Genomic DNA, 16,183 nt, shown 5'->3' on the forward strand with positions numbered 1-16,183 from the left:
TGCAAAATTTTAGGTCCCCACCAGACCTAATTAGAAATTCTGGGGGTGGGGCCCAGTGCTCTGTTTTAACAGCCCTGCAGGCGATTCCAGTGCACTGTAATATTTGAGCACCACTGCTCTAAATAGTCTAGTAATCTTTATTTGCGAAACAAATATCACACAATGCTCCAGCATGACATTAAAAGGACATGCCACCCACCTTTTTGCCTTATTTCCAAATTTAAATCATTTGACTGTCAGATGTTAAAGTTTGCTGTGTGCTGTTTTGTTTCTCAAATATTCTGTCAACTTAAGGCAGTTTTCATTTATTCCTAATTTTTCTTTTCTCCTTTTTAATAAATATGGTTTTCAATTCTATCAACTTTTTTCTTCTTTAACATACTGATTATAAAATACAAGCTGAACCATTCTTATATTCTTAAAATAAAAAATTTTCTTTGGCATCGTGTAGTATTTTAACACACTATTCACTTCAACATGCTAATGTTTATAACTTTTAAAAAGCTCTTTATAAATGAGATTGTAAAAGTGGAAATTCTCCAGTTTCAGGGAAGAGGTTATCTCCAGACGCCATCCCCTAGGGAGAGCAGTAACTCAATTGCAGGGAGGTGATATCCCCGGGTGCCAGCTCCAGGGAGAAGCGCAACATTCCAAAGAAAAGATGATAAAACTGTCTATTAGGCCCTGTTTGCTGGGAGTTCCCCTGAATACATTTATCTGTATACAAAGAGTTAACGACTAACTTCTGCTTCTTGTAATCTGTTCATTCAAAGATGTAGTAAAAAACCTTATAAGCAGCCTGCTCGGGAAGCTGGGGGCTGATCTCTTCTAACCCTGCATGGTAGAGAGTCAGTCGCTGGCCGGCTAATAAAGGCTCATAATTAATCTCAATTGGCTCCGTGGGTCTCAGAATCATTCGCGCCACAACATTTGGAGGCTCCAGCGAGATACTCCCCAGAGGGAGCAGGGAAGTTTTCCCTAAGACCTACGGCCCCAGTCGCTCCGGGCAAGGAACGACCACGTCTCTCAGGGGGCGGCCGCTGAGAGACGTTCCTCAGCCCCAGACATCGGGAGGCCCTAGATCGGAGAGACCGGTGGACAAACATTTCTGAAAATTGGACGCGAGCCTTCTGTTCCAGTTTCACCGGTGAGTTAGTCTAAGAGTAATCTTAAACCTGTTTCTGTCTGTGGGCCCTGAGAACTAGTGGAAGGCTGGACACGGCACAACTTCCCTAGTATGGTCAGGTCTGAGACGTCAGATCCTGACCCTGTACCTGTTTCAGTTTCGGTTTCTGATACGCTAGCATTTTGTGTGGCCTGTAGTCCGTTTTGTCTGTCTATATTGTGTGTTAGTCCAGACCGGTCGAATGTACTGTTACCCTCCTATTGCCTTGGTCCTCCATCAAGTTTGTCTGATTGTCTGATCGCTCTGGTCTCTGAATATCTCTTGTGATTTTTGTGATTTTTTAGTTTATTAATTCTTCTTTTTACAAGATTTCTTGCTGCTACAGCACCGCCCGAGTGGCCACCTAGTCACCGAGCGGACTTTGTCTAACGTTCTTATCTTTCCCAGGACTTTTATTCTTATTCACATCCATCCCCACTGCCATGGGACAAGCTTCTTCTAAGCCCACTCCCTTGCGGTGTCTTGTGGACAATTTTAAGGATTTCAGGAGACAGGCCCGAAGTTATGGGTCGTCAGTCACTCCGTTTGATCTCCAGAGGCTTTGCCAGGTAGACTGGCCAGCCTTCGGAGTCGGATGGCCATCTGAGGGTTCCTTTGATTTGCAGACTGCCTTCAGAGTCAGAAGTGTTGTTTATGGGAATCCTGGTCACCCTGATCAGGCTCCATACACAAATGTTTGGATAGATGTTGTGTCTGATGCTCCTAATGTAAAAGTGGAAATTCTCCAGTTTCAGGGAGGCAGTATCTCCAGGTGCAAGCAGTAACTCAGTCACAGGGAGGGGATATCTCCAGGCGCCAGGAGAACTGCAACATTCCAAGGTGAAAATAATAAAACTGTCTACTAGGCCCTGTTTGATCCGAGAGTTCCCCGGATACATTTATCTTTGTACAAAACGTTAATGGCTAACTTCTGCTTCTTGTAATCTGCTTATTCAAGGATGCAGTAGGAGACTTTATTAGCTGCCTCCTATGGAAGCTCGGGGCTGATCTCCTCTAACCCTGCGTGGTAGAGAGTCAGTCGCCGGCCGGCTAATAAAGGCTCATAATTAATCTCAATTGGCTCCGTGGGTCTCAGAATCATTCGCGCCACAACACTAAGTATCTAAAAGATTGTCAGAGTAAGTCAGACTCTCTGCCGGCGCCTGCCTCTCATACGGTTCTTCTGGCAGGGCCAAAGAGCACTGCAGCACCTCAGAAATCCCTTAAACCTGTTTTACAGAACCCTCCGGAAGATCCGGAGATCCTCAATCCCCCTCCCTATTGTTCTCTTGGTAACCACTTTAAGCCCCCTGAGTCTCAGGAGGCAGCCTCTCTTTGGAGCCTACCACACACTCGGACAGGGGCTGTCTAATACCTTCACAGGATCCGGACCCCATCCCCGATTCGTCACAACCTGCAGCTGTCCTGGCGCCTCTCCGACAGATAGCCCCACCTGGGGGAGACACCCAGACCTCTTTCATGGTGTATGTCCCCTTTTCAACTAGTGATCTGTATAATTGGAAGTTGCAAACTCCGTCCTCAGAAAAACCCCAAGGCTTGACCTCCCTTTTAGAATCCATCTTCTTCACCCACCAACCCATGTGGGATGATTGCCAGCAGCTTTTACAGGTTTTGTTCACTACAGAGGAGAAGGAACACATTCTGAGGGAAGCTGCAAGAGGAGTCTCGGACCCCACTGGGCAGCCCACCACTGACCCCGCATGGATACAACTTGTATTTCCCAGCACCCGACCCTACTGGAATCCCAACACAGATCCAGGTAAGGAGGCTCTCTTGAGGTATCGCCAGTTGTTACTCCAAGGCCTCCAGGCAGCGGCTCGTCGACCAGTTAATTTATCCAAAGTAAGTGAGGAGTCACTGGCAGCATTTTTAGAGAGGTTACTAGAATCTTATAGATTGTATGCTCCCATGGAACCAGAAGACCCAAATAATCGACAAGCCATTAATCTAGCCTTTGTTAGTCAGTCGGCCCCAGATATCAGAAAGATATTACAGAAACTAGAAGGATTTGAAGGAGAGAACTTATCTAAGCTTCTCAAGATTGCCCAGAAGGTATTCAACAACAGGGATGAGGTCCCGAAGGTTATGTTTGTTGGACAGGATAAGTCACGGTCCCATTCCAGCCGGACCAGGACGGGCCTAGGGCCAAGCCGACGCCCCGAGGGAAAGGCGGACCGGGGTCGGAATAACTTAGAAAAGGATCAATGTGCATACTGTAAGAAGAAAGGACATTGGAAGAACATGTGCCCCGAAAAGGGCCAGGGCCCGGGGAAAAAGGCCCCACTCATTATGTTGGAGGATGCAGAATGAGGAGGTCAGGACTCCTACATTATGAGCCTCCGGGAGCCCAGGGTAACATTGCAAGTTGGGGGCCAACCTGTAAACGTTTTAGTGGACACGGGGGCTACGTACTCAGTCTTGCAGAGTACAAAAGGCCTCCTATCAAAAGAAAAGATTTTAATACAAGGAGCCACAGGACGAGAGAACTCTTACCCTTGGACCCTGGCCAGAATTACCGACCTAGGAAAAGAGACCATCACTCATTCGTTCCTGGTTATGCTTGAATGCCCGTACTCCTTGCTGGGGAGAGACTTACTACAAAAATTATGGGCCACCATCTCTTTTAAGGAAGGACACACTGAACTAACTCTGGGGGCCACTCCATCTGCAATAATACTCACTTGCCCCCTCTCTGAAGAATACCATTTATTGGAGGAGCCTGTTTTCAATCCCTGCCCTAATGCATCACTGTTAAAAGAACTGCAGTGCAGGATCCCTCGGGTGTGGGCTGAGACTAACCCACCCGGATTAGCAGCCCATCAGCCTCCTATTGTTGTGACCCTGTTGAGTTCTGCCGAGCCCATCAGCGTAAGGCAGTACTCCATCAGTCAGAAGGCTAAGTCCAGTATCACAGTGCATATTCAGAGGCTCTTAAATGAAGGGATCTTAGTCCCCTGTCATTTGCCTTGGAATACCCCGCTGCCTAATTGCTTGTGAGCTATTGCGGCCACCGCCATCCTCACCAAAGAAGCACTGAAGTTGACTTTAGGGCAGACTATCCAGATTATAGCCCCCCATGTGGTGGAAACCATGCTCCGCAGCCCCCCTGATTGTTGGATTTCAAATGCATGGATCTTTCAATACCAGGTTCTTCTCCTTAACCCCCCACAAGTACAATTCTTGAAAACTTCTGTTCTTTACCCAGCCACCCTTTTGCCTGATGATGACCCTCAACAGCCATTACATGATTGTCTCAAGATTTTGGATAACATCGCCTGCCTCAGGCCAGACCTGACTGACATCCCATGGCCACAACCGGATGCCACACTATACACCGATGGAAGCAGCTTCGTCGCAGGAGTCAGGTATGCTGGGGCAGCAGTAGTTACCGGAGGGACTGTTATCTGGGCTCAGGCCCTGAGCCATGGAACGTCAGCTCAGCGAGCTGAACTCATCGCTGTGACCCAAGCACTCTGATGGGGTAAGTAGAAAACGGTTAACATCTATACAGACAGCAGGTATGCCTTTGCCACTGCACATATTCATAGGGCACTCTATAAAGAGAGAGGATTACTCACCTCAGTGGGGAAGGAAATCAGGAACAAAGAAGAGATCTTAGCTCTCTTGGAAGCCATCTGGCTGCCTAAGAAAGTGGCTATCATACACTGTCCAGGTCACCAGAGAACTGAGTCTGAGGTAGACCGGGGAAATGCCTTTGCCGACCAGACCACAAAGGAAGCCGCCCGAAAACCAGTGGGGCCTATTGACATTCTTCCAGTTCTGCCCCCCGGAACGCTTTCAGACTCACCCGTCTACACCCCGGGTAAACTTGAATTATGCAGTAAGCTAAAGGGAGTAAAAGGACCCACTGGGTGGATCCACCTCCCCGATGGACGCACCCTAGGACCCGGTGCCCTAAGTCAAGAACTAGTCTCACTAGTCCATGAGGACACCCACCTAGGAGGGACAAAGTTAAATGAACTTTTGAAAAGAGACTATTATATCCCAGGGCTACACAAAACTGCCAAAGAGGTAACAACAAGATGTCATATTTGCGCCCAAGTTAACCCTGGGCCTCCTGTTGAAGTACAAATTGGATGAAGACTCAGGAGCCAAGCCCCGGGAGAACATTGGGAATTAGACTTTACAGAAGTAAGCCCTGGAACTTTTGGATTTAAGTATCTACTCGTGTTTATCGACACCTACTCAGGATGGGCTGAAGCCTTCGCAACTAAGAGAGAAACTGCTCAGGTAGTAGCTAAGAAATTAGTATCAGAAATAGTACCCCTATTCGGCTTGCCATTAGCACTGGGGTCCGACAATGGCCCGGTGTTTATCGCCAAAACAAGTCAAACCTTAGCCAAAACGTTAGGTATTAATTGGAAACTACACTGTATATATAGACCTCAGAGTTCAGGCCAGGTAGAAAGAATGAACAGGACTTTAAAAGAAACTTTAACCAAGTTTAAACTTGAAACTGGTGAGAATTGGGTGAGCCTCCTCCCCTTTGCCCTTCTTAGGGTGAGATGTACCCCTTACCTCCAAGGCCTCACTCCATATGAAATCATATTTCGGAGACCGCCACCTCTTCTGCCCAAGATAGGGGTAGAAGAGGCGACTGAAATTCACAATTTCTCACTATTTAAGTCCTTACAGGCACTACACTCGGCAAGGAAGGAGATTCAACACTTAATCTCCGCCACCCGGGAGAGTCCTGGACAATCACTTAAACCTCATAGCCACTCCCCTGGTGACTGGATTTGGGTAAAGAAGACACGGCCAGCCGCCCTTGAGCCCCGCTGGGACGGACCCTTTCCTGTCATCTTCACCACTCCCACTGTGGTCAAGGCTGCTGGGAGACGTCATTGGATTCATCACACCCGCATCAAGGCTGTTCAGTCACCACCAGACACTGAGAAATGGTGTGTCCGCCCAACAGGAGACCCTCTCAAGATAAGACTCTCATGGGTTTAATGATAGTAGGATTGATTGCTACCAATAGTGTAAGAGGGAATCCTCATCAACCTTTGCAAGCCAGATGGGAGCTAATTAGATCAGAAACAGGGGCTTCTATATCAGTTAATCAGACTATGTATCAACCTACATTCAATGTAGATCTATGTGCCATCCTCGGGCAGCCTGAAAAAGCTTTCTATAAGGCAAGAGGCCGACTCTGGTCATCTCCATATGGGTGCACATACCCCGCTATGGAAAGAAGCCTTCAAGAAACACAGCTTTATATGTGTCCTCAGGGAGGAAGCCCCACATGTGCTAAGCTAAATGAATATTATTGTGCCAATTGGGGTTGTGAGACCATAGCTCCCTGGAAAAATACTGACCCTTTCCTGACTCTTACCTGTCCTAGTCAATCCTCTTGTACCAGCTCAGGAAAATGTAATCCTATTATTCTCACTGTGAAACGATGGACACACCCGTTCTGGCTTACAGGGAAAACATAGAGTCTAAGGTTATATGTTTCTGGAACAGATCCAGGGTTACTCATAACAATTCAGAAGAAACCAGTTACGGCCCCCATACATCCAATTGGGCCAAACTCATTTCTATTTCGGAATCCAAACCCATACAGGCCAAGACCTAAGCATAAAGTTACGACCCCTGCTCCAAGCCAAGGGCCGACCCAACAAGCCCCCAGGATAGAAGCAACTCCTAGTACTCCACAAGATTCTATATTGAAAATGTTAACAGCTGTATACAAGTTTGTTAATACTAGTAATCCAAATATCACAGATGATTGTTGGTTTTGCCTTAATCTGGCACCCCCATATTATGTGGGATTGGGAGCTGTTGCTGTTTTGGGAAGTAATGTCAGTACTATAAGGAATCTGTCTGCTCCTAATGATACTGTTTGTCCCTGGAGAAAGCACCCAAAGCTGACTCTTGGAGATCTCCAGGGACAAGGAACTTGTATATACACCTCTTCTTATCGTATTAATGATTCTACTTATAGAGAAAATTGCAATACAGCTATACAGGTGAAATCAACGTCTAACAACTACTTAGCTGCTCCTAAGGGAACTTGGTTTGCTTGTAATACTGGATTAACCCCTTGTATTAACCTTAACTACTGGGGAGAAAATGCTGGATTTTGCATCCTACTTCATGTCATTCCTCAAGTCTACTTTTATTCTGGTGAGGAGGGGCGAGAGCACTTCCAATATCTAGAGGCCAGAGTGAAAAGGGCTCCTATTTTAGTTCCCCTTTTAGTAGGAATAGGGGTAGCAAGATCTGCTGCAGTAGGAACAGCAGCCCTTGTTACTGGAAGTTCCAACTATAAGGCCTTAAGCCAACAAATAAATGAAGACCTATCAACTCTTGAAAATTCTATCAATCATCTTGAGACCTCTCTCAACTCCTTGGCTGAAGTAGTCCTGCAGAACAGAAGAGGACTAGACCTTCTGTTTCTAAAACAAGGCAGTCTCTGCATAGCTCTAGGTGAAACTTGCTGTTTTTATGCCAACCATTCTGGAATTATACGAGACAGCCTAGTGCTAATAAGACAGAGGGTTAAAGACAGAGAAGAACGACTTAGGCACGGAGAATCTTGGTATGAAGGACTTTTTAATAACACCCCTTGGTTAACAACTCTCCTGACAGCCATTACAGGCCCCCTTATTCTAGTCTTCCTGGGCCTTTTGTTCGGGCCCTGTGTAATTAATTGGATAACTGCCTATGTTAAGAAGCGGGTACAGGCAGTAAAACTCTTAGTTCTCAGAACTCATGACCAGCCACTCCAGGTTGAAGATTCAATGGTTTGAATTCCTACGAAAACCAGTGGGGAATGGAAAAGTGGAAATTCTCCAGTTTCAGAGAAGAGGTATCTCCAGGCGCCATCTCCTAGGGAGAGCAGTAACTCAATTACAGGGAGGTGATTTCCCCGGGTGCCAGCTCCAGGGAGAAGCGCAACATTCCAAGGAAAAGATGATAGAACTGTCTATTAGGCCCTGTTTGCTGGGAGTTCCCCTGAATACATTTATCTGTGTACAAAGAGTTAACGACTAACTTCTGCTTCTTGTAATCTGTTCATTCAAAGATGTAGTAAAAAACCTTATAAGCAGCCTGCTCGGGAAGCTTGGGGCTGATCTCTTCTAACCCTGCGTGGTAGAGTGTCGCCGGCCAGCTAATAAAGGCTCATAATTAATCTCAATTGGCTCTGTGGGTCTCGGAATCATTCGCGCCACAGCAAGATCAATTTTAGGATGAATTAGGAAGCTTCCTACCTCTTTCTATTTGTGGAGCAGTTTAATTGTCATGGGTTTTATCTGTCCTTTGAAAACTTGAAAGGCTGCAACAGTAAAACTACGGGGGCCTCGTGTGTGAAGGGATAGGGCATGTCATTGAAGAGAGCTCTCAAACTTCAATTTCTTGCTTGATTATATTAGTCCATTGTGTATTTGTGTTTTTGTTGCTGGTGTTTTGGTTTTTACTTCTTCAAGTGAATATTGGAAACAGTTCTCCTAAACCATCTATTTGCTCAAACTCGCCAGTAAGCAAACTAATGCAATTTAAAACAACCTATTTCTCCCATTAGGAAAAATTAAAATAAAATGTCTAATATGTATGAGGCCATAGAGAATGTTCATGAGTATGTCAGTTGTTCCTGCCCTATTTGCTAGGCAACTAAGGGGTGGGGGGGTGGCAGGGTTCATCAAAATGAAAGAGGATAACCCCGCACTTGAAGATGTCCGGGGTACCAGTAATATTGTTTCCTATAAGGGTGCCTGTGATATGGAGTGTACAGTTTATAAAATGCATTGAGCTTTGTACTTACATGCACAACTTTCTGCATGTGTATATTTCAGTTATGTTTTTAAAATATGGCTTTTGCCACAGCTGTATACACGGACTTTGCTTACCCGAGGAGACCATGCACTTCCTAAGGAAATTACTAATGCCAGACCCAGCTCTGGGACTCCTGCTTCCCTAACTCAGACAAATTTAATGGCTTCCGCTCCCTATTTTCTACTGCTTTGAATCCCTCCGTCAAACTGGGGTTGGCGCCGGTCATCTCCTAGAGAAGGTTTCTGGGGAGACGCAAAAACGCCTCTGCCATTTTGCCCCATGGCAGCTCCGCGAAAGACGACCTGTCTCCGCCCCTGTGTTAGGAGACCCCGCCCCCGCCCGAGGGAGGCCGCCCCCGACGTCACGTGTCCGTAGCCTCAGCTGATTCGGTGCGACCGGAAGGAGAAAGACTCGGGCTGGGCTTCCTGGCGCGATGGTGAGGGATGAGGGAGGGGATGCGAGGCACGGGGTGCTGGGCGGGCAGGGCAGGGTTCCCCAGATCTCGTTGCTGTCTCTGCAGAAGGGTGGGGAGCGGGTGCGCGGAAACGGGGAGGCCACCTTGGCCCCTCGGCAGACACCATGGATACAGTCGTGCGGACCCAGGGCTGGGAGAGAAAAGGCCCCGTCACCCAATGCGCAGCCTGGTGGGCAGGCTGGGCCTCCCGGGCGTTTCTTGGGTGGGAAGGAAGGTCCCCGTACCCCGGGGCAGCACCTGAGGCTCGTCCAGAGCGGGAGTCCTTCCAGGCCTTCCCCAGTTCCAAGAGGACCTCTCAAAGGTGCCCATTTCCTAGCCCTCCTGTGGGGACAAGAACTTGCTTAGAATTAGGCTCAGTCTCATTCTTCACTGTTAAGCCCCTTCTCTCTTCCCAGAGCCAGAAAGGAATAGGTTTTGGATTGGGACTTCCCAACTCATCCGTTCAGTCACTCCTTTAACAGATTTTGAGCGCCTGCTCTACACTATGCACTGTTCCAGGCACAGGGACTTCAGCTGCAGGGAAGAGCAAAGTTGGAGGCTTCATTTGGCAGACATAGTTAAGACTCGAGGGGTAGGGACCTAACAGCGTTTTCAGCATAGTGTTAGGAAAGCTTGCTGAGGGCCTGGGGGCAGGGAAGAAAGCTGGCTGGGTGCAGTGCAGTTGTGTACTAGGCGTTAGTAGGCAGGTAGGGTGAGGCTATATCTTCAAACAGAATAGCATGTTCAAAGACTTCATGGGATATGGAGAGCATGATTCCCTAGGAAAGTTTGCATTTCCTCAGCTGGAAGAGTATAAACTGGAGATTAGTGAAAGATGAGGCTGGACCCGTAAGCAAAGACAAAAGCTTACTGGGTCTTGAGAGTCATATAAAGGAGTTTGGACTTTAAGGCCGACTTGTGGAAAAAACAAAAGGAGAGTAGAGAGCCCAGGATAGGGCAGCAGACCCTCAGGAGATGGTGGTGACCTGAGATGGTGGAGAGAGTGGAGATGGAAGTGCGGGTGAGTCAGCAGGGCTCAGGGAAAATGCATGAGGAAAAAGGAGAGGGAGGCGTCTGGGCTTGATTCTCAGGTGGTGGTGCTTAGTGGGCTGGGAAGCCCAGCAGGGGGTGCAGGTTTCAGTGGAAGAGCACCAGTTACTTTGATACACTGCCAAGTGAGGTGACTGTGAGCCGCCAGGTACAGCTGGCTATATGAGACAGTCTAGATTTGACAGTCTGGAGCTCAGAAGAATCTGCATTGGCAATTGTAAGTTTAGGAGTCATCAGCACAAAAATGATCATTGAACCCTAAAAATGTGTAACCTGACTCAGTGAGAATATGAGTTTGGAAGAGGGGGCTTAGGACAGAGCCTAGAGAAATGACAGCTTTTAAAGAAAGTACCAAGGAACACCTCGTGGTAAAAAATATAAAAGAGATGGCAGAAATCAGAAAAATACAGAGATGGTAGAAGACTTCTGTAGGTAGAAGCCAGGGGTCCACAAACTTGGGGAAAACCTTACATCTTAATTTTCACTACATTTCAAACTGAAATTTAGTATTTCCTTCGATTATGGATGCCAGCAACAAACCCAAGTAGTATTAGCATCTCTTACTTTGTCACTAACAGAAATCAGATATTTTCACGTCATGTCACAGATGTTGACACTGTATGTGTAGTGTTTATGCTCATTTCTAAATTACAATGATTATTAAACTTGAAACATATACCATATCACCAGTTTGTTTTAAGATTTTGATAACTTTTGTTTCCTTTGCAATCCTACGTATTTTATGCATGTAAAACCATTGTTTGAGAAAGGCCTATAGACTTTACCAGATGTCAGATGAGTCCATGGTACAAAAAAGTTAAAATCCTTTGAAATAGAGGAAGATGTGCAAGACTGTCCTTAACGCTCCGTTATCTCACCAGCAGTCACAGTCCATTGCCCCAGAATAATGACAGCAGGCAGTCTGCAGAGATCATCAGTGGGGGCTGGGGAACTTTTGACCCAGCCAGTGAGACAGGTCAGGCCAGAGGGAAAAATCTGAAAGAGTATGCTGTTTCAAGAAGGTTGGGTGCATGTCAGATGCTGCTAAGTTAAGGGGAAGACTGGATTTAGTGATGATAATCATGTTCGTGACAGTGACTAGAGGACTTCACTGGAGGCCCATGTAGAAGCCCCAGTGCAGTAGAGTCAGGTGTGATCAAGCAGTGCGGCAGATAAAAAAAGAGCAGGAGAGTTGAAGGTGGAAGGGTTGTGGAGCAGGTCTGAAGTGGCTGTTAAGGTGAACAGTAGGGCCAATTAGGGGATGTAGAGTTGCCAGGCTCCATTGAGAGCCCAGTAGAATCAGGTGAACCTAGATTTGTGGTATTCTTAGTTTGCCAGGTTTGTTCCCAGCATTTGTAAGCAGCCTAGGAAGAGGTGTGGAAAGATGAACATGTATATTGCTGTAGGTTAGAGTTTCCCCAGACAAACAGAACAAAGGACAACTAATCAAGGGAATGGAGGATACTGGCAAGACATGGTTGACAGGGTGGGTTTGCATTCTAACAGAAGAGACAGATCTCAAATAATAAGATGTTATATATGCTGTGATAACTGCCATGGAGATCAAGAAAGAAACATAAGGGGCTAGGGTATGACGGTAAAGAGCAATTTTTTAAAACAACTTTATTGAAAATCACACATATGTAAATGTACAGTTCAGTAAGTTTTGACATGTATGCGCACATGAAAACATTACCAGGACCAAGATCATGAACATATCCACTGGCCCCTGAAATTTCCTTGTATGAGGAGTTGACTTAGAAAGTATGGTCGGAGAAGGCCCACCGGAAGAGGTGTGGTTTGAGCAGAGACCTGAAGTGAGAGAACAAGCAAGCCACAGGGACAATGGCAGGGGTGTGCCTGTTGTAATAGGAACAGCAGGGAGGCCAGTGTGACTGGAACCTGGGAGGGAAAGGAGGAGGCGAGAGATCTTTGGCTTTGAGGTGAGGCCAGGGACTTTGTTTTGTTCTGTGCTGTACCCCAGTACTTAGAGCAAGACCTACCATAGAGAAGGCACCCAATCAATGTTTGTTGAGCAGATGAATGCCTGGAATAGGGTTTGGTGGCAGGGTAGGTCAGGCAGAGGGTTCTCTAAACAACCTAGTAATCAGGAAAAAAAAATTGACAGAGGGCATCCATCTTGGACAGGGAGCAGGGGTCCCTGAGGAGCAATAATGTGGGAAACACCTGGCCATACCTGAGCCCTCCTTCCATCCTGACCTTCTGCCTCATTCCCGTGCAGAGGTTCCGGTTCTGTGGTGATCTGGACTGTCCCGACTGGGTCCTGGCAGAGATCAGCACGCTTGCCAAGATTGTTGAGTGCACAGGGTCTTCTTGGGAGTGGGAGAAGGGAGGGATTGTGAATGGGGACTCTGGGAATGGAGGGTGGTGAGGTCACTTGGGTCTGGGCCTCATGGCTTTCAGCCCATTCTAGCATGCTGTGTGACTGATCACGTGGCTAGCCCTCTCTAAGCCAGCCCCCCAGCATGGAGGGCTGAGGTGCGCCAGTCTGGCTGAGGTAATGCCTTTCCCTCCAGTCCTCCGTGAAGCTGAGGTTGCTGTGCAGCCAGGTGCTGAAGGAGCTTCTGGGACAGGGAATTGACGTGAGTACCTGACCCAGTACCCCACTGTCCTACAACTCTATGACCCCCACTGCTCTGAAAGTGCACCAGACCCAGGGAGGTGGGTGATCAGCTTCCTGCCCTCCTGGATACCTCCCATCCTTACCATAGGATCCAGGCTGGGAAAGGTGGGGAGCTGGCAAGCAGGGATCTGGCACCCCCTGAAGGCCTTCTCTCCCCACAGTATGAGAAGGTCCTGAAGCTCACTGCTGACGCCAGGTTTGGTGAGTACCCCACTGAGTCCATCGACCTTTGGGCAACTCTGGGTACTCAGCCCATGACCTGGCACAGAGGCCCCTCTTCCCAGCAGCCCACCCTGACCCACCTGTGTCAGCAAAGAAATCTAAGAAGAAAGATGTTGACAGTTCTGCCCCCAGTGTCTTCTGCCAGCAGTAGCAGTGCTCTTGGCTCAAGGAGGCCTGGGGGCTCTGAGCTGAAGATAGTAGGGCAGCAAGGAGATGGCTGGGGCCACAGTGACACCCCCTCCCCCACCCATGGGTCCCCTCAGAGTCGGGCGATGTGAAGGCCACAGTGGCAGTGCTGAGTTTCATCCTCTCCAGTGCGGCCAAGCATAGTGTGGATGGAGAGTCCTTGTCCAGTGAATTGCAGCAGCTTGGGCTGCCTAAAGGTACGGGGACTTGGGCAGACCATTCAGTGGGTAACTGGTGGGTCAAGAGCTTCAGGGCAGCAGGCTAGGCCAAGAGACCCAGGGAGATACACCCTGTTCTCCCTGGGCCAGGAGGCTGAGACCTGCCCCAGTCCCCACCTGCTACCTCAAGGGACCTCCATTCTATCTCCAGAGCACGCGGCTAGTCTGTGTCGCTGTTACGAGGAGAAGCAAAACCCCCTGCAGGAGCACCTGCGGGCCTGCAGCTTGCGTGGTAAGTGTGGAGCAGGCCCAGGTGGGGTCTGGGCTCCATTCTAGAAGGTGCATGTAGCGTGGAAGGTACATGTCCTCAGAAAAAAAGTTACCCATGGTCACATGTCATAGTCACAGAGCTGGAACTATTGACTCCAGCCAAATTTCTTTCCTCTGAGATCTAGTGTGGATAATTTGAGCTCCGAATTGAGCACCTACCCTGGTGCTCAAAGGAACAAGAGCTTCCCCAAGGTCACACAGTCTTGATCCTGAGAGCCCCACCCCATCCCACAGTGAACAGGCTGGCAGGCGTGGGCTGGCGGGTGGACCATACCCTGAGTTCCAGCCTGCTGCGGTCCGTGGAAGAGCCCATGGTACACCTGCGCCTGGAGGTAGCAGCTGCACTGGGTGCCCCAGCCCAGCCTGTTGTTATGTCCCTCTCAGCAAACAAGTTCCGGGTCCTTCTGGCAGGTAAGGCTCAGCTGTACTTGGCGGTGTTAAGGGTCCTCCCAAGTCTCACCTGACTGCTGCTCACCTGTCTACCTCTTCCCCTGCAGAACTGAAGCAGGCCCAGACCCTGATGAGCTCCTTGGGCTGAGGAGAGGAGTGTTTGGGACCCTCATGAAGCTGTCCTACCCATGTTGAGTTGCTGCCCTCCGAACTTCTCTTCAGGACCCTGGGGGCCTGTCCTGTATCTCTGGCTTCCTAGGTACCTACTTGAGAATTCAGCATAGGGATCCCAGCATTGCCTCCCCTCCCTTATGAAAGACACTTGTCAATGGTTTTCTCGAGCAGGAAGAATAAACAGAAGCGTAAAGGAGTGTATGCTAGGTTTCTTTTTAGGTTCAGATCAAAGGTGTTTGTGAGGGGGACCAAGTGACACATGGACCTCCCTGGCCCATCACTCATTTACTCTCTTTAACTGCTGATTGAGGCAGGTCAGGGCTGAGGCAGATGGAAGACCAAAATGGAACAGCTTGTCTGTAGATGGGAAAATCAGGGTTCTAGCTCTCAGTCCTATGATGCTCTTGGCTCTGCACTCTCTATGTGGCCTTGGCATTAGGCTGGCAGCAAGTGGTGCCCCAGTACCAGATCCCCCAAGTGGAGAAAGGAAAGAACTCTTCGCTTCCTGCCATCTTTAGAAAGAGAGGAATGAGGTTATGGGCTGAATGTGTCCCCCACAAATTTCTATGGTGAAACCCTAACTCCTAATGAGATGGTTTTAGGAAGTGGTGCTTTAGGGCAGTAATTAAGTTTAGATGAGGTCAAGAGAGTGGGGCCCTCATGGTGGGATTAATGCCCTTATAAGAGAGAGATCAAGAGACTCTCTTCACAAGCATGTTCCAAGGAAAGTCCACATGAGAACACAGCAAGAAGACAGCTGTCTACAAGGCAGGAGAGGATTCTCACCAGGAACTGAATCTGCCAGCTCCTTGATCTTGGACTTCCAAGAATTATGGAACTATGAGGAGTTGAGGTCTGTTTTTGAAGCCATCCAGTCTATGGTATTAGCCTGAGCAGGCTAAGGAGGACTGTCTTAGACCAACCAGGGCTCCTTGTAGAAGACTGATTCTAGGGCTGAGGTAGGGAGAGTACAAGGTGAACCTAGAACATCTTGGGGTACAGAGAAGCAATCAAGGAATAATGAGTCATGTCAAAGGGAGCCAAAGGCTGGACAATCTAAGGATCAAAAAGATAGGACTGTTTCTGACTTCTTCTTTTGGAAGAATGGAGCAGATGAGCTTTTCCCTATTCCTCCCACTAAGTACAGCTAAAACCCTTGGATATCGCATATAAAACAAACATAAGAAGACTAAAAGGTAGAAGAAGGCAGACTAGCTAGGACCCTCAGGACTTGAAGAACAACGTAGCAAAGTATTCCTTAGATTTTCTTTTTGCCTTATGTATCCTGAGCTGGGTGTTGGAGAAGCCAGCAACCTGGAAACACCAACACAGAAACAAAAGCACCAGCAAACGCCTGCTCTCTTACCAAAGGACCAGGAAAGGGTGGTCCAGCAAGACAAATCTTACGGGCAGGAACTGCTACACTCCTGCCACACACAATAAGTGTAGCCCCTCTTCCACCTGCCAGCAGAGGCCTAGATACCCATCGGACGGTAAGCAGGTGGCATCCCCCTTTCCCCACTGGCACTGTGTCAGAGGAGGCCTGCTAAAAGAGATGATTAAGATCTAAAGTGTTATAAAACCCAAAA

At 48.1% G+C, this 16,183-nt stretch overlaps 2 protein-coding genes across 11 annotated transcripts; both read left to right on the top strand.

Moving 5' to 3' along the window:
* The first annotated feature begins 793 nt into the window (after nt 1–793).
* LOC105306876 (endogenous retrovirus group S71 member 1 Env polyprotein-like) lies at nt 794–8,768 on the top strand. 9 transcript variants are annotated; one of them, XM_023524415.1, is made up of 5 exons: nt 794–1,147; nt 1,915–2,005; nt 2,811–2,945; nt 4,392–5,009; nt 5,834–8,768. In XM_023524415.1, the coding sequence occupies exon 5, from the start codon at nt 6,883–6,885 to the stop codon at nt 7,960–7,962; it is 1,080 nt and encodes a 359-aa protein (XP_023380183.1). In that variant the 5' UTR covers nt 794–1,147; nt 1,915–2,005; nt 2,811–2,945; nt 4,392–5,009; nt 5,834–6,882; the 3' UTR covers nt 7,963–8,768. The 9 variants fall into 9 exon arrangements, with proteins under 9 accessions (XP_023380183.1, XP_023380186.1, XP_023380184.1 ...); XM_023524418.1 differs by lacking the exon at nt 1,915–2,005 and adding an exon at nt 2,549–2,649; XM_023524416.1 differs by lacking the exon at nt 1,915–2,005 and having other exon boundaries at nt 4,392–4,551; nt 4,860–5,009.
* Nucleotides 8,769–9,333: 565 nt separating this feature from the next.
* Nucleotides 9,334–14,791, top strand: COMMD4 (COMM domain containing 4). 2 transcript variants are annotated; one of them, XM_011382113.2, is made up of 8 exons: nt 9,334–9,422; nt 12,733–12,804; nt 13,028–13,093; nt 13,296–13,335; nt 13,620–13,739; nt 13,912–13,992; nt 14,265–14,441; nt 14,528–14,791. In XM_011382113.2, the coding sequence occupies exons 1-8, from the start codon at nt 9,420–9,422 to the stop codon at nt 14,566–14,568; spliced, it is 600 nt and encodes a 199-aa protein (XP_011380415.1). In that variant the 5' UTR covers nt 9,334–9,419; the 3' UTR covers nt 14,569–14,791. The 2 variants fall into 2 exon arrangements, with proteins under 2 accessions (XP_011380415.1, XP_023380187.1); XM_023524419.1 differs by lacking the exon at nt 12,733–12,804 and having other exon boundaries at nt 9,388–9,422.
* The last annotated feature ends 1,392 nt before the right edge of the window (nt 14,792–16,183 follow it).

This window comes from Pteropus vampyrus, unplaced genomic scaffold (assembly GCF_000151845.1).
Source record: "Pteropus vampyrus isolate Shadow unplaced genomic scaffold, Pvam_2.0 Scaffold462, whole genome shotgun sequence".
NCBI lineage: Eukaryota > Metazoa > Chordata > Mammalia > Chiroptera > Pteropodidae > Pteropus > Pteropus vampyrus.